The sequence below is a fragment of the Lucilia sericata genome, unplaced genomic scaffold, assembly GCF_015586225.1.
Source record: "Lucilia sericata isolate MDLA Ls3-8-SP2 unplaced genomic scaffold, ASM1558622v1 Contig000007F_arrow, whole genome shotgun sequence".
Classification (NCBI taxonomy): Eukaryota; Metazoa; Arthropoda; class Insecta; order Diptera; family Calliphoridae; genus Lucilia; species Lucilia sericata.
Window position 1 is genome coordinate 1,393,860 of NW_023994048.1, and position 18,641 is coordinate 1,412,500.

General features: G+C 28.8%; 1 protein-coding gene across 3 annotated transcripts in view; it reads right to left on the reverse strand.

Annotated features, from left to right (window-relative positions):
* Positions 1 to 18,641, reverse strand: part of LOC119602578 (putative uncharacterized protein DDB_G0282133) — a 326,929-nt gene that overhangs the window by 13,010 nt on the left and 295,278 nt on the right. For 2 of the 3 annotated variants that reach the window (XM_037954171.1, XM_037954186.1), the window contains 4 exons: positions 14,585 to 14,827; positions 14,334 to 14,459; positions 10,283 to 13,408; positions 5,179 to 5,313 (listed from right to left, as the gene is read on the reverse strand). In XM_037954171.1, coding sequence (XP_037810099.1) covers positions 5,179 to 5,313; positions 10,283 to 13,408; positions 14,334 to 14,459; positions 14,585 to 14,827 — 3,630 coding nt within the window. The remainder of the gene's footprint in view (positions 1 to 5,178; positions 5,314 to 10,282; positions 13,409 to 14,333; positions 14,460 to 14,584; positions 14,828 to 18,641) is intronic. The other variant, XM_037954179.1, reaches the window with a different exon arrangement.

Here is an 18,641-nt window from a genome sequence, read left to right on the forward strand (position 1 = left end):
GTCTTTAATAATGCTTTAGTAAAATCTTTTTTATAGAGTGAGATTGTAAGTTTTACATCTTGATTTATAGATACACGCATTGCGTTCTACATTACCTTTTAATGTGTGTGAGTGTTTCAGTACGAGTACTTATTTGTAATTTATGTTTGATAAATTACAGCCGCAGTAGGTTAAGCAGTAGTTTAGGAATTTCTATAATTTAGATGATATACTTAAATGGCGTTAAATTTTTAGATAATTTAATAGTTTTTATGTTTTGCCTTCTTTTTGAAATCAAAAAATATAAAGAAGAAGTAAAAATTTAAATTTACGAAATAACTAGTTATATTTATTCTTAACACTCTTATTATTTAGTGATGTAATTTACAATTTGACAAACTGAAATGTTAAATTTTGTTTTAAATTTTTATATTTCTATATCTCGCTTAGCGTTATTAATATTTTCTTTTCCAAAGAAATTATTTAATTCACATTGTATTCACATACATATTTACCTTTATTTTCTACAAAGCGAAAAGGTAACAAATAATATTAAATTAATTTTTCCATTTATTACAACTTTTTTATCCTTTCGTTTATTTTTATAATTCCCCAAAGAAAAATCAAATTACATATTTCTTTCTCTCTCTTTCTTCGTTTTATCGACTGCCTCTATCAAATCCTGGACTCCAGCTCTTTTTGTTTCTCATGTAATTTTCATCATCATGTTTTTCTTTTTTCTGTTTTTTTCTTCTTTCTACTTTTGTTTCGAGTATTCATTTCACCTTTAAAAAGTCGTTAAAGTATTTGCATATTCTTAAGGGTTTTTGTTTTTTTAACCTTTTGTTGTTGTTGTTGTTGCTATTCTGGTTACTGTTGTTCTTGTTATTGTAGATATTATTTACTTTACCAACACTAACACTTGTAGGAGAAACATACACAAATACTTGTAAATCACAGAGTGGTGAAGAGGAAAAAAACCAACAAAATATTCAAATGTACAATTGTACTTTTTTGCTTTCTGTACTAACGACATTAGTTTCAAAGAATTTAAAGCAATAGTAATTGCCTTTTTTGTTTGTATGTTAGTTTGTGTGTGTGTAAATGTTGTTAGTGCAGTTGTAAAAAATATTTGCATTTTTAAAAGTTTTATTATGAATGTTTTATTTATATTTTGCTTTTGAGTTTTGGTTAGTTTTTAATTTAAAGAAAATATTTTATATAAATTTTATAAAACGCTGAAGAATGTTGATTTCAAATCATGTTTATAATCATTTTTCTTTGACAATTATAGGAGATTTTCCAGGCTTTTTTTAATTTTTTAATTTAGGAAATTTGTTAAACGTTTTTCTAAAATTTATGTTCAAAGCTTTATATATTTTAAATATAAATATTAGGGTGTCCCGTGTAACACTGAAATAGACTAAACTAAATGCCAAACTATTTTTTAAATATTTTCCTGTATAAGCTTAAAGTTCACAATTTTGACACCTTTTTCGATAACTTGTGAACCAAAAATACTTTACAAAAATTTAAGATTATTTTTCCCGTAATCAACTCAAAATTAGGTGAGACCTATTTCGAAACAATCGAAGATATTTTATTTTTCAAAAATTAGGATTTTTTTAGTCAAGATTTTCAATCCTGTTCCTTTAGATACTCTAATAAACATATTTTGTTTCCAGTTTATAGCAACACTCCAGATATTTTATTTTTCAAAAATTAGGATTTTTTTAGTCAAGATTTTCAATCCTGTTCCTTTAGATACTCTAATAAACATATTTTGTTTCCAGTTTATAGCAACACTCCAGATGAAACTTTAAATGTAACTTCAAATGTCTGATAATCTTAAAGTCCAGCTATGTCTTTTTCGCAGTTATATTTATATCAAAAATATTTAAGTAATGTATATTTTTTCTTTATGAAGAAAACACTTTTGTAAAGATATTTACCTTAAAATATTCTCTCATAATAAATTAATATTAAAACAATAAACATTAGCCACAGTAAGAAAATGTACATAGATATATTTGAAATACATACAACTATTCATTTCTATGTCTATTTAGGAAGGAGATATACACGTGGGTTTTTAACATAATATCTATGAGTGTGTTGCTATTTACTTAGATAAATACACTTATAGAAATATATATAAATAAATAATCTTATGTATTTATGTATATAAAATAATAATATTATATGTTTACTGTTGCTTGAAATGATATGCTGTATGAAATATTATATGTTGTATATTAGTGTTATTTATTCAATAAATATTTCAATACTTTTACAAGAAGTAGATAGACTCATTGGTTGGGGACAGGACCTTCAAACTGCAGGGTATTTACAAATTATAATAATAAAACATATATAGTTACATATATAAGTCAAACAAAGGTATCTATCTAACATAAACAAGTAATAATATTTTTGTTTATATATAGAAACATAAATTTACTAATACTTTATGTATATATTCGTAAGAATTAAATGAAATACTATTACTGTAAGTATTTCTATGTTCTATGTTTATTTAAGAAAGTATATTTATGGTTTAATAGAACACATAAGTATTTTTTTTACTTATAAAGTTATTTTTACATGGATTTTATTAAAGAAACCACAAGTTTATTTTTCTGTAAAAATATAGAAATAATTTATAAAAATTATTTTATTAATTATTTTCCAAGAAATTTGGAGCTAAACTACAATGAAAAACTGCAAGAATCAGGCAAAATTTAAGTATTTATTCTATATTTTTAACTATATTTAGTAAATTTTTTTGAAAATAATGAAGAAACTACTAAGAATGGTATAATCGGTCATGACCGACTATATGGTATACATTACACCAGTGAGTAGTATATAAAAACTGTAATTTATTTTAAATAATAAACCATTTAAGTTTTTTATTGCCCTAATTTCGAAATTTGGAAACAATTTGTTGACAAAAAATATGAATTTCTGAAAGAGAGGTTATACGGGCGCAAGGACAAATATGAGTCTATCATTATACATTTTGTTAGAGGAATTTGAGTCTATATTAAAGTTATTTATGCAGAATTTTATCGTGATATTAGTGTTTATAAGTGTATTTTGACTTTCATGTCATTTTCTGAAGGGGACTTTATATAGGGGATAAGGTCAAATGAGCTCGATACATTTTTTTAGAGATTCAAGAAAATTTAACATAATTATGAGCTCAAAATCCCTATTCGGGGGTACGGCTGTATGGGGGCTAGGCAAAATAATGGCCTTTTTCAAAAGAAGAGTATGTGCTAAATTTCATCAAATCATTTTGAAAATTGTGACCTGTATCGTGCGCACAAGGTTTACATGGATACACAGACGGACAGACAGACAGAAAGACGGACAGAGAGACAGACAGAGATGCAGGCAGGGGGACAGACATAGCTAAATCGACTGATAAAGTGATTCTGAGCCGATTAGGGTTTTTAAAAATGGGTGCAGGACCAGGAGGGTATAATGCGTTTTGGTACAAAAGCATAATACCCTCCCCACTATAGTGGTGTAGGGTACAAAAAGTTCCTTAAGCAAGACAAATGGATATTATTGAATGTTTATGTTCTACGTTTATTAAAGTAAGTATATTTATTGCTTAATAGAAATTTTCCTATAAAGTTATTTTTATATGCATTTCATAAAATGGATCAGAAGTTTATTTTTAAGTAAAAACATAAAAATAATTTTTAAAAATTTTGCTTTCCGATAATCTTGGGATAAACCAAAAGTTTATTTTTAAGTAAAAGTATAAGAATAATTTGAAGAATTATGTTTCTATTATATTTTGAACTCTTTATTTTTGGAAAATCAAGCAAAGACAAAATGGATTTTATTAGAATATTTTAGCGTTTTCCTAATTGCATCCAAGTTAGCCAAATATTGTTAAAGATTTCACAGTCTAATCCCGTGTGTGAACATTTTCACCAACCTCTGAAAAAATATTTCTTATTTTTAATATTTGCAATAATATTACAAAAAATTTTATTTATGAACACATTCATTGTTAGTCATATTGACCGACTGATTTGCCTTCAATATTTTATCCCTAATTACACTATTTGTGTTACTGTTTTATTCTTCTTTTAAATAATCCTTTTTCAACATTTTTGAATTCATTTTTTTAAATATATCTCTCCATAAAAGATTTTCCCTTTTTTATTTAAGTTGTGCAGAAGATGTTAAATCGACAGGAAATTACCTAGAAATTACGAAAATGGATAGGAAGAAAACTGTATTTTAAAAGTTGAAAAAACACAATATAAACAAACGAACAAAAGAAAAATGCTGGCAAAAGAGAAAATCATTTGAAATTTTAAAGCGATGACTGAAAAGTTGATTTTTTCATGAAGTAAAAACAGGAAATAACACAATGAAAATATAAGAAAAAAAAAAATAACAAAAAAGCAATTTTTGAAATCTTTGGTTTGTTTGGAATTTAAGTTAGAAAACTTATAGAAAATTTGCTATTTAGTTAAGAGTATATAGTTGATAGTTTTTGAAAAAAGACCAACTGAATAAATAATTATTTTAAGAAAATGTTCAAAGATTTTTTAATTTAAAAGCAAAATATTTATTATGCATTTGTAAATAAAATTAACCATTTGGCGTCTTTTAATTAACATTTTTAGTAGGGGTCAGTAGGTAACACGTACATTTTCCTTTAGCAAAATTTCTAAATAATTTCAATCCTATATAAATTAATGTAAAGTTAAATTGCTTCATTGATCTACTAATGTTTTTGTCTTAACATTTTAGAAATGCCATAAACTAACTTACTACACTCTGCTCTACTAATAAATGAGTTTGTTTTTACGTATAGTTAGATGTATAATTTACAAGAACATCTGTAACTATACATTTATCTTTGTGCAACCTTTTGTTCATGGATATATACGAATTATCTGCTGCCATTTCTGTTTCCCTAAACAATGTTATAAATTTTGAAGTTTACAACATAGTAAAGTAAATTTAGTGCAGATTTTGTAGGTATTACACTTTGATGTTTGTTTTTACATCTAAAAATTATACACACAAATTTTTGCATAAAACATTGTGCATGCCAACATGGATGGATGAACGAATGACTCTTTTGGCTATATGGCTACTACTACTTACCTCTTCCAACCAACTAAAATGTAAAAGTTCAAACATAAATGTTAGAGGGAAACTTACCGGAACGTTTTTCTGCCTCATTAATTGGTATGTTTTCTAAAACAATTGCCTCTGAGCGTCCTTTTTGATTAACACTGTAGACAACAAGATGTAAGGCTGGATTTGGATCTGGGTAATAGTCCATGGGTGTTAAATCTGTGCAAAAGGAAAGCAAAAAAATTTAAAAAAATAAGTTAAAAGGTGACATATCAAGGCATGAAAGAGTTAATGTTTGTTAAGATTAAAAGTTTTAGGTATGCTTAAAAAAAATGATTTTTTATTGGGAGTTTGAATAGGTATATATACCTACATGTCAAAAATAATTAATGTCTTTATATGATTTTCTACTGAAATTTGTTTTCTCAGTTTCTTTTGTATTAATAATTCGATTTTGGATAACATTTTTAGAAAATTTAATATTTACTGAAAATTAATTGAAAATTCAATCATATACCAGTATATAGAGAGAAAATTTTAGATATCTCAATCGAGTGTTTTTATAGTGAAGCTTTTTTGTGAAAAGTTTGTCTGCATTCAAATATGATAATCGAAATTAAGTATAAATTTGAATAACACCACTCATATTTCTTACACCACTGCGTATAAGTATTATTTATGTATTGAATATCAATCATACGTATATTTAAGAACTATTTCGAAATAATGTTTCTCTTAAACAAAAAAATAAACCGAATGAAATTAAGAATTTCGATCAAAATCTGCATGAAATTAATTTGGTACTGTACTTGTACCAAATAACTTAACTAAAAAAATACTTATTTATTTTAGAAATACTTTTATATATTTAATTTTCGTATTTTCTATTTGTTCATTTGCTTACTTGTTTCACAATAAAAACACATACAAGTAAAAACTATAAAGAAGATTATTGGCAGTAGAATAATATGAAAATACTATGGAAGTTTTATAGATTGAAATTTGTGCTGAAACAGCTTAACGCGCTTGTTTAACTAATCGTAACTTTACGCTTCGTTACGTTTTACAAACAAACCGCTAAAAAATACTCATACACCTCTATACATAGATGCATTAGTAGTAAACTTTATACTTAAATTTTACATAAATATACACACACATTTACATCTACGTATGTGTGCATGTATTTAAAAGAGAAAGCATAAGTATGTGTTTAAATTAATATTTGATTTCTAAGAGAGTGCTTCTCTGCATTTCGGGGGTGACTATATAGAACACCTGTTAAGGGAATTTCTGGGGGGATTTAATTGCTTTTAAATTTGGTTTTGTTTACAAATTAATAATTGGACGTGTTGAAGTTTACTTCTTCTGGGTTAAATATCTTCTCTTTATATTACTCAGAGACCATAAATTGACAGTTGCAATGTTTCACAAGATATATATAAATTCTATTATTATTTAAAAAAATATATTTTCTATAAAGGATACATCGTGACCTTCTAAAACTGTTGGGTACTATGTATATATTTGATAATGTGTATATAAGCATACATAATCACGTAGCTAACTAGCATAATGTTTGGAAATAGACAAATATACACAAATTTAAAGTATGTGTTCACGTGTGCATATATACATAAATTTAAGATGAATGAAAAATAAAACATCAATACATTAGTACTACTAATTAGGGTATATAAAATATTTGCTATTGCATTGGTTCGATTGAAATAATGATATTTATATGCCTTCATAATTATCCATATATTACGATTTTTATATCAAATTTTGTATTTACTAAGTATAAACACACAAATTTCTCTAGCTTCAGTCCTTACTTAGTTAGCTAGTTAGTTATATATATATATATACTTATAAGTGTATACGGTGTATATGGTTTTTCAAAAAATATTAAAAAAATCTCATATTAAATTCAAAGTATAGAACTCCCCAAAAAATATACGCACATATGTATGTATGTACGTACATATATTTAAGCAACAAACGCAAACAAACAAATTGGTATTAAAAGCAACTTTAATAATCAAAGTTTGGCTCATTTAACACGCTCCGAATAGTTTTGGCAACTAAAAAGTTTGTTAAATAAACTATTACATACATCTAAATTTTTTTTTTATTTTTGGCAGAAAAAACATTTTGACTCGTAGTTTTTCTTTGTCTTAGGTGATGATCGGTAGTTCTCTGTTTTTTTCAGCAGCCAACATTTGCAGGCGAGTAATAAAATCTTGTAATTACAAATTTTGGTTTTTAAATGCTGAGTGCAAAAAAAAACTAGATAAATATGCAGATTTTTACGTGTTTTTAAGTATTACTAAAACAAATATTCATTAGTTATTTGCGAATTTTTAAGTTTTTGTTTGTCATGGACAAAAAAACTAAAAATAGAGGTATTTTTACCATTTCTGTTGCTATGAATGTAAATTTGTGTTATTCTGTTTTCTTTTGAAATTCAGTTTGTTGACATTACATTTACTTTGCTAATTACACAACTAATTAATGTATGTATATTATTGAACACTACCACCAACTTACAATCAAATCAAAAGGTAATTATCGGTAAATTACAGAAATCACTCATGTGTGATTAATACACACACACTCATTTCAGACTAAAATATTTTCAATTTATTAAAGCCTTTTTAAGATTATACGGGTGTTTATTGAAATGTGTTTCTAAAATAAATTTAATAATTCCAAAGAAATATTGTTAATTAATTACAGATGTAATCATGCAAATAAAGTTTAGTTCAAGTTAGGTTCTAGTTCAGTTCTAGTTCAGTTCTAGTTCAGTTCTAGTTCAGTTCTAGTTCAGTTCTAGTTCAGTTCTAGTTCAGTTCTAGTTCAGTTCTAGTTCAGTTCTAGTTCAGTTCTAGTTCAGTTCTAGTTCAGTTCTAGTTCAGTTCTAGTTCAGTTCTAGTTCAGTTCTAGTTCAGTTCTAGTTCAGTTCTAGTTCAGTTCTAGTTCAGTTCTAGTTCAGTTCTAGTTCAGTTCTAGTTCAGTTCTAGTTCAGTTCTAGTTCAGTTCTAGTTCAGTTCTAGTTCAGTTCTAGTTCAGTTCTAGTTCAGTTCTAGTTCAGTTCTAGTTCAGTTCTAGTTCAGTTCTAGTTCAGTTCTAGTTCAGTTCTAGTTCAGTTCTAGTTCAGTTCTAGTTCAGTTCTAGTTCAGTTCTAGTTCAGTTCTAGTTCAGTTCTAGTTCAGTTCTAGTTCAGTTCTAGTTCAGTTCTAGTTCAGTTCTAGTTCAGTTCTAGTTCAGTTCTAGTTCAGTTCTAGTTCAGTTCTAGTTCAGTTCTAGTTCAGTTCTAGTTCAGTTCTAGTTCAGTTCTAGTTCGTTCTAGTTCAGTTCTAGTTCAGTTCTAGTTCAGTTCTAGTTCAGTTCTAGTTCAGTTCTAGTTCAGTTCTAGTTCAGTTCTAGTTCAGTTCTAGTTCAGTTCTAGTTCAGTTCTAGTTCAGTTCTAGTTCAGTTCTAGTTCAGTTCTAGTTCAGTTCTAGTTCAGTTCTAGTTCAGTTCTAGTTCAGTTCTAGTTCAGTTCTAGTTCAGTTCTAGTTCAGTTCTAGTTCAGTTCTAGTTCAGTTCTAGTTCAGTTCTAGTTCAGTTCTAGTTCAGTTCTAGTTCAGTTCTAGTTCAGTCTAGTTCAGTTCTAGTTCAGTTCTAGTTCAGTTCTAGTTCAGTTCTAGTCAGTTCTAGTTCAGTCTAGTTCAGTTCTAGTTCAGTTCTAGTCAGTTCTAGTTCAGTTCTAGTTCAGTTCTAGTTCAGTTCTAGTTCAGTTCTAGTTCAGTTCTAGTTCAGTTCTAGTTCCGTTTCTAGGTTCATTAGTTCAGTTCTAGTTCAGTTCTAGTTCAGTTCTAGTTCAGTTCTAGTTCAGTTCTAGTTCAGTTCTAGTTCAGTTCTAGTTCAGTTCTAGTTCAGTTCTAGTTCAGTTCTAGTTCAGTTCTAGTTCAGTTCTAGTTCAGTTCTAGTTCAGTTCTAGTTCAGTTCTAGTTCAGTTCTAGTTCAGTTCTAGTTCAGTTCTAGTTCAGTTCTAGTTCAGTTCTAGTTCAGTTCTAGTTCAGTTCTAGTTCAGTTCTAGTTCAGTTCTAGTTCAGTTCTAGTTCAGTTCTAGTTCAGTTCTAGTTCAGTTCTAGTTCAGTTCTAGTTCAGTTCTAGTTCAGTTCTAGTTCAGTTCTAGTTCAGTTCTAGTTCAGTTCTAGTTCAGTTCTAGTTCAGTTTCTAGTTCAGTTCTAGTTCAGTTCTAGTTCAGTTCTAGTTCAGTTCTAGTTCAGTTCTAGTTCAGTTCTAGTTCAGTTCTAGTTCAGTTCTAGTTCAGTTCTAGTTCAGTTCTAGTTCAGTTCTAGTTCAGTTCTAGTTCAGTTCTAGTTCAGTTCTAGTTCAGTTCTAGTTCAGTTCTAGTTCAGTTCTAGTTCAGTTCTAGTTCAGTTCTAGTTCAGTTCTAGTTCAGTTCTAGTTCAGTTCTAGTTCAGTTCTAGTTCAGTTCTAGTTCAGTTCTAGTTCAGTTCTAGTTCAGTTCTAGTTCAGTTCTAGTTCAGTTCTAGTTCAGTTCTAGTTCAGTTCTAGTTCAGTTCTAGTTCAGTTCTAGTTCAGTTCTAGTTCAGTTCTAGTTCAGTTCTAGTTCAGTTCTAGTTCAGTTCTAGTTCAGTTCTAGTTCAGTTCTAGTTCAGTTCTAGTTCAGTTCTAGTTCAGTTCTAGTTCAGTTCTAGTTCAGTTCTAGTTCAGTTCTAGTTCAGTTCTAGTTCAGTTCTAGTTCAGTTCTAGTTCATTTCTAGTTCAGTTTTAGTTCAGTTCTAGTTCTAGTTCAGTTCTAGTTCTAGTTCAGTTCTAGTTCAGTTCTAGTTCAGTTCTAGTTCAGTTCTAGTTCAGTTCTAGTTCAGTTCTAGTTCAGTTCTAGTTCAGTTCTAGTTCAGTTCTAGTTCAGTTCTAGTTCAGTTCTAGTTCAGTTCTAGTTCAGTTCTAGTTCAGTTCTAGTTCAGTTCTAGTTCAGTTCTAGTTCAGTTCTAGTTCAGTTCTAGTTCAGTTCTAGTTCAGTTCTAGTTCAGTTCTAGTTCAGTTCTAGTTCAGTTCAGTTCAACTTATAATGATTTTTTATTTCAATTAAATACAGATTACTGTACTTGTTCTATAAAATAAAAGTATTATACATTTATTTTCATGCATACAAATGTTATCTACTTACCACTTAAATCCACACGAAATATTGGCACATCTGCATACGTGCTGGATGTATTTAAGCGTAATTTCTTTGTTTTCGAGTCGTATGCTTCCAGATAGAATTGCTGCTGTAGACCACCATCATAACCTGGCATACATTCCAATTCCATTGTCGAATAAATAATATTATCATAATTATCAAAATTAATAGTGCCACCGCCGCCTCCACCAGTTCCACCTAAAATGCTGGCAATACCACCACCATTACTACTACCAGATACTCCACCATTATTATAACCATTATTGCCCAAGTCTGAAGAACCATACGGACTAATAAGACTGTGGGTGGCAATGCCATTATGAAAATTATATTCCATACGTGAATAATCAAAATGCGGTTCATTATTAACATCCTCATCGTCATCATCTCCGTTGTCGTCATTGCTATTTTCATCGTTATCAACATGATTATTGCCTTGAGTATTATCATCGATATGGTTTCTGCTGATTTCATTATTGTGGCGAACTTCATCGACATTTCCTGGCTTATTATTGGAGTGTTGTGGTATCTTGCTGTATTGCTTTCGTTGTTGTGTTAGTGTTGCTGTTGCATATTGTTCAGTTGTATTGTAAGTCATTTGTGTTTGTAAAGCATTGTCTATTGTTGAAATAACTTCATCCAAGACTTTTGAATCATTTAATGAATAATCATCAACCATTTCGGCTAATAAGTCAGCATCATCCTCATCTTCTTCCTCTTCCACCTCATCTAACTCTTCTTCTTCCAAATTTGTTGTACTTCCATTATCTTCATCATCGTCATCTTCGTCTTCTTCTAAGGCTTGTAATTCATCAGTGTAGTTATTTTTGTTCGCATGATTGTATATTGAGTTGTTATTTTCGAACATTTCTAAATTTTCCAATTGTTCTTCATCGTCATCGTCATCATTATCATTCTCATTATCATCATCTCCTGCCTCAACGTCCTCATCTCCAATTTGATATGATGATGCTGCTGCCGCAGATATAGCTGCGTTGTGGGCTGTTAATGAGCCTGATGATGTCTCTTTACTAGAGTCTTCATAAGATAAGGATTTTAGAGGTTGTAAAGAAGTTTCCGCCTGTTTTAGTAGTTGTTGCTTTTGGTCTACTTGCTGTTGTGAAGGTTTATTGGTGATTTCTGGTTTATTTGGGGGTAGTATCATTGATTGTCTATTTATAATATTACTAGGGTTCGATTTTGTTGATTCATTAAACTGTAAATGCAAATTGTTGTAGTTGCTGGAAGTATTGTTGTCATGCAGTGTATTGTTGCTACTTATTTTGATAAAATAACGTTCTTTTTGTGTTAGAGATTTCCGTATACGTTTTTTGTCATTCTGCAGTTTGTTTTTCGTAACCGAGCGATTGATTTCTTTTTGATAAGTGTGATACTGATGATAATGAAGATCACATTTAATGCATGTCTTATTATTTGTTACACTAGTTTGTGCGACATAATTTTCATTAGCGTTGTCCTCTAAATGTCGTTGTAGGCTTGAACCATCTTCAGATTCCTGTTGCTGAGGTATTAATGGAAGTTTTTGATTTTTTTCTAAAGTTCTTGTGGAAACATCTCGTTTTGTCACACGTTTCTGTTGCTGGTTTTTTGCTGAGCTCATTTTTTGCTGTTTTGTTTTATTGGCATCTTCTATTGCTATTGCTTTCGTTGTTTGTGTTACTTTTAATATTTCTTGGTGCTGTTCATGTTTTTGCTGTTGTGACTGCTGTAGCTGATGATGATGAATTACTCTCATTGTATTTTTATCACGTTTGTGCGTGTTTTTGTTATGTTGTTTATTGTGATACCTATCGCTGTCGTTTTTGTTGTTGCTGGTTGATGATACCTTTTTTGTGGTGGCTGATATTGCATTAACAACGCCAGTTAGTTTTTTGTTTGTCTTCTCTAAACGCAATGATAAATTAGATTTTTTCTTTTTACTCTTTGAAAGTTTTTGGGTTTGTTCTTGCTGCTGCGGATAATGTTTTTGCCTCATTTTCATTTCCTGGTTCTGCTGTGACTGTGACTGGCGGTATTGGTGATCTTTCTTCTTTGTTGTTATTGAACTTCTTGCAGCGTCATCATCCTCATTGTCATTATCATTCTTAGATACTGGTGTGGTTGCAGCTGCTGTTTTGCTATTGATGTGGTTTTTATCTTTGGCACCACGTTTTGTACGTAATTTTTTCTTTGTTGTCATTGCTGATACCGTTGCTGTTGCTGACGTTCCTCCTTTCGTTGCTGTTACTACTGTATTTATGTCCATTTTTAAGTTGCTTGTTGTTGGCACTGACAATCCATCACTTTGATTATTGATAAATGCTTTTGATACGGTTGCCTGTGGCCCCATCATTTTTATACTATTATTATTGCTGTTGTTATTTCTATTATTGTTGCTTTTACTATGATTGTTGCCATCACCATCATCATCTGCAACTGAAGTTTCGTCTTGCTCGTGGTTGTTAGCATTTTTAGTTTTCTGTTGTTTTTGTTGCTGTAGCTGTTGTTGTTTTTTCTTATCCATCTGCTGGCGTTTAATGATGGCCAATGTTTGGGAGGGTGTAAAAGAAGTACGTTTTTTTAGTCTTTGCAGTTGTTGGGGATTTAAGGGAATGCGATATTTTTGCACAATCATTTGTTGCTTATAATTTTGTTGTTGTTGTTGTTTCTGCTGTTTTTGTATATTATGCTGTTGATTAATATTGTTGTTAGTTCGTTTATTATTACTAGCAACACCAGGACCAGAACTGGCACCACTGCCACTACCACTACCATTATTATTATTATTAGATTTTTTGTTTGTCCCTTTAATACCATCATTGTAAATTTTGTTATGATTTTTGTTGTTACTACTATTACTATTATTGTTGTTGTTCATATGTTTACTATTGTTACTACCGTTTCGATTTGGTTGTTGTTGTTGTTGCTGTTTCTCTTCATTATTCCTCTCACGTACATATTCCATATGCGGGAAATTTGTTTCGTGCCTTCCATATTGTGTTGGCATCATCATTTGATTGGCATGCATTGTTGTTTGATTCGATGAATTTAACGATGCTGAGGTCACTACATATGGCCTCAATGTACAGTTACGCAAAGCTCCAGGTTTTGCTACATTTATTCAAAGCATTCATAGCATTCCATACCAGCGTTTAAATGTTTTTGTATGTATATTTAGGGATAGATAAAGAGATGTGAAAAAAGGTATAAACATTATCATTATTTATAATTTGGATTTTATATTTATTTAATTTCATCAATACCAATTTGTAATGTGTGTATTTTTGTATGATTTTGGTTTCCTTGTGAATGTATTTTGATTGTTATTAACTCAATTTGTTTGAAAATCTGTAGATATTATTTTGATTTTTTTGTTGTGGGAATAGGAATTTATTTATTTGGAATTAAATATTTTGTATCAATTTGTATATTTAATGAGATTGTAAGTAAATAGTTGATCTCGATGAGGAAATTTAAGCATAATTTTTTTAAAATTAGAAAATAGAAATAATAATAGTTTACTGAATTGGTTTGGACAACAATTTATACTTTATCCAGCCGGAGGAAATTTGTAAAATCAAAGACTGATTTAGATACCATGTAGTGTTGTACTGGTATTTTACTGTACACCATACAAATGTAGGACATTCCCCTAACTATTTAAAAATTTAAACTAAAACTAAATAATTTTCAATTATTTAGACAGCGATTATGAAGTGGATACAAAACATAAGGAAAAATAACATAAAAATATAATATTGCTATTTGCCATTAGTACTTTAAAAATCTATATTAAATTAAATAATAACAATTCATAATTAAAATCATTGCCAATTTTAAATTAACTTAATGAAACCATAAATTTAAAAAAAAACATGTAAATAATGTGGCTGGGAAAACATGTTAAGATTTTTAAAATTATTAACAAAGATTCTTATGCATTTTTGACATAAGAAAATGTTTACCATATATTTCTTTTCAATTTATAAGTTTGTGTGTATTTTTTCATATTCTTTTTTATTTTTGTAAAACTTACCAGCTGGTACAACTTGAAATAAACATGGTTCTGATTGTTTGCCAATTGAATTTCTACCCCAACAAGCCAATGTACCATAATCTCGTTCGCCTTTTGGTGTATAAATCAATTCACTAACAGTCTCTACTATAACGAAGTACAAAAAAAAAAAGAAGGAACAAATAAAATAGAAAATAAAAATATTATAAAAGTTTTTTTTACAAGTCTTTAAGATTGAGAGAAAATAATATTAAAAATTAACATTAATTTACCATAAGTTTCAAAATGAGTGTCATTGGACTCAACAATGGTACGATGTATATCACCGGTTGTAGTAGCCTCTTGTATTGTGGCATAATGACCAGAAGGTACTTCAAAATGTTCACCACTACTAGAAAAAGTCCATTCAAAGTCAATTTCTGGTGGATCTGAATTAACGCGACAGGGTATGGGCACAGCCTCTTCTAGTGAAGCACCAATGACAATTACAGCATTCGTGCTACAAACAGGAGCATCTAAAAGAAAGACAAAAAGGATTTTTTTTATTATTTGAAATTCGTTAAGTGTTTGAAGGTTATTAAAGCTATTGTTAAACAAAATTAAATTGTAATAGTTTTATAAACATCTATTTTTTCGTATTTTTTTATATATCCGGTTTTAAGAAACATTATTTCCTTTAGAGGAACAGAAAAAAATGTTATATGTAAAAATGAAATACAATAAAGAAACGGAATTTATTCATTTTATTTCTAAACAATTGAGCTTGAAAAAAATAAGTTTTTCTTTTTATTTTTGCCTTATTTTTATTATTACAATCATTTTACACACATACATGAATGTATGAATGAATTTCCGTTAAAAAGAAGCTTAAACACATATACAAATACAAACGTTTTATAAAATACTTTGGAAGGATCATATGTTCAAAATATGTATCCCAACAATAATAATAATAAAATAAAATAACAATGCAAATACTTTTTCCTCTATGGATGCTCCCTTTCTCACTCTCTTCGTCAACTTATTATATGAATAATAAAAAAATAAATAAAAAATATATATATATATATTCACAAGTGCTTCCGGTAGTATAGAGTATTCATCTTTTTTTCTCACACTTTATCATTTTACCATGAAAAAAAAATAAGAATTGCCAGGAAAAAACATATTGTTTTGAAATTTATTAAAAAATATTTGAAAAGTTTTTAAGTTTCTATTGAATGAATACCAGTAAGATATACATATGTATATACACACACACACACTCAAATATACAGTTATGCACACATATGAACATCAAATTGTATATTTGTGTATTTACGAAAATATCATACAATTTGAGCAAATATTACTTTTGTGTGCAAATTCGCATTTTATGAATACAGTGAAGTGAATAAATGATAGGAGGAAATTAATTGAAGAACTTTGAGCATATACTACTCTATATAGATTCTTGTCGAAAGAAAATCCAAAAGAATTATGGTGGAACTAATTCAACCCAAGTCAATGCCATGATTGTCACTTCGTTGGCCAAAAACGAGCCGTTAATTCTAAATTTCGTAACGGCATGATAAGAAATGAATAGTTTTAATATAACAATTGCCCCATAATTAGAGATATTATTGGTTATAGTATTCCGGTTTTTCGGAGGTTACATTTTGTTTCTAAATCAAGGATAGTAAGTAAAAGTTTTACTAATCTTAAAATTCCTTTAAAAATTGTTTTTTCCAACATTATTGTAATATTTACTGTTAACTTTTTACATTTCTTGGGGTTTTCTTCATGCGTTCAACTTGAAGATTTGTTATGAATATATTTCAACACCCAACTAAATCATAAGGAAACTTTACGCTTGAAGTATTGTCAGCAGATAACAGCAACGAAAATAACTACAACATACAAATCATGAATTAATTTGTTTGGATGAGAATGGGTGTATGCAAGCATATGATGTGCTGTTGTCATCACCGACAGCAGTTAGAATAATGTGTTGACAATAAAAGTAGCAAACATCATATAAGGTAGCAACAACATATAATAGAAAGAAAACATAATAGAACAAAAATTATTTGGCAACAAATGTTAACTTTTAATTTCTGATAAAGATGTTTTTTAAAGTTAAAACTTTAAAGAGCAACTGTAAATTTAAAGAAAATAAATTCTGTTTGATTAAGTTATTTGTTTGCGTAAAAATCTTTTACTCATTTTCAAAAGTATTTTTCTTTTAAACATCTAATTATAATATAGTATATTTATATCTTTAATAATAATAAAATATTCATATTACATTTATAATGATTATTTTATAATAAATAATGATGGCTGACATTTCCTTCCTGTCTGTTGTCCATAACTATAATGCAATAATAATAAAAATAATAATAATGAATGTCATAATTGTTATATTTATGAAAACATACTTATTTATATGTATGTATGTGAATAATAAGGTTGTAATATTTATATTTTTAAAAATATACATATATCACAATCTTCAGATTAATAAGAGAAAAAATTAAAATTGTTTTTCTTGAACTTCTGTCAAGTCATTGAAAATGAGTGATAGCGCTACTCGAGTTAGCCCAACCTTTCTGCAAGTGACCATCCGGAATATGCTAAAATTATCATAAATATGTTCATTATGTAGAACATGTAATGCATAATTGACAATAGTTAACATGAGTGAGGTTTTGTAAATTACTTTAATGCTCATGACTGACAATGCCATTGAGAACGTGTACACAGAGGGAAAAAGAAATATACATCCCTGGTACCAAATTGATACCAAAGAGTTTATAATTTTTCAATAACATCCGTTGTCAAAGTGCGACAACACTATGTAATGTTAACAACGCAACGTTGTCAACATTGCAACAATTCGTTGTCGAAATCTAAATTTTATACACATCCTTTGTCTAAATGTTAACAAACGTAAGCTCACTATGGGCAACGGATTGTTTGTCAATAGTAAGCTTACCACGTTTGTTAACATTTATACAACGGATGTGTATAAAATGAAGATTTCGACAACGAATTGTTGCAATGTTGTCAACATTACATAGTGTTGTCGTACGTATGTGTATACTTTGACAACGGATGTTATTACAAAATTATAAACAGTTTGGTGTCAATTTGGTACCAGGCATGTATATTTCTTTTTCCCTCTGTGTATGTATTTAAATTAGTTATGAAATATTTTTACATACAAATTACAAACTCGTTATTAGTATTGGTTATACCTCTAATATCTACACAAGTGAGAGAAGGAGTATTTAATAAATGCCAGTATTTTTGTATTTTCAAATACATATATATATGTATATTTACTCTAAACTTATTTATGGATAAGTATGAATGTGTATTGATACATACATCTCTTGCTATATAAGGTCATTTAATTACAAATACTATATTAAGTGATTTTTATACATATTTGTACACTAGGGAAGCTCAAAAATTAAAGTTGCTGATGTTCTCCCCTAAAATGTGAATTTAGTTCATTTTAACTTTTCAAAATTACTGTTTTGACATCTACATACATATATACATATATGTATTTATTTTGAGACTTGAGATCTCCTCATTGTTCCATTCTGAATTATTTATATATTGTTGAGTATACTATAATCAATATTAAGTGAAGGAATAAAGTAGAATAAGGAAGATAAATTTTTGAGATATCCTTGACTACAGACGTTTTCTGATATCATTATTCTTAGGTAAAAACTACAATAAAAAATAAAAAAATTGTCAAACTACAAGACATATACTTTAATTAGGGATAAAACCTATTAAAATCGGATAAATAGTCTAGAAAATTTACTATGTAATATTTAGTGCTTGTTGAAAGAAATCTTAAAAAATGTGAACTTTGAACCTTGATAAAATCTAAACAGTAATGAAATTGGAAATTTCGGAGAAACTTAAACTTCGTATTTATACAAATAATATGTGTAACAAGTTTCATCAAAATCGGAAGGGGTAATACTGTTTTTTCAATAGGCTAAGTCCTATTTCATCAAATTATCTTGAAAATTGCGAACTGTAGCGTATGCACAGTATTTACATGGACACTTAAACGGACAGACGGATGAACGGACATACACAGCTTAATCGACTCAGAATGTGACACTTATACGCAGTATTTTTGGGTGTTACAAACATCGACACAAACGCAAACAAATATCCCCCCTATAGTGATGTAGGGTATAAAAATGCATATCATTACTGTGTAAATTTAGAAAAAACTTATAAAAAGAACTTTTTATCCCCACCTTAACAATGTAAACAGTACCTTAAAACAAATTAAAGTTTAATTTTCGGTGGGAA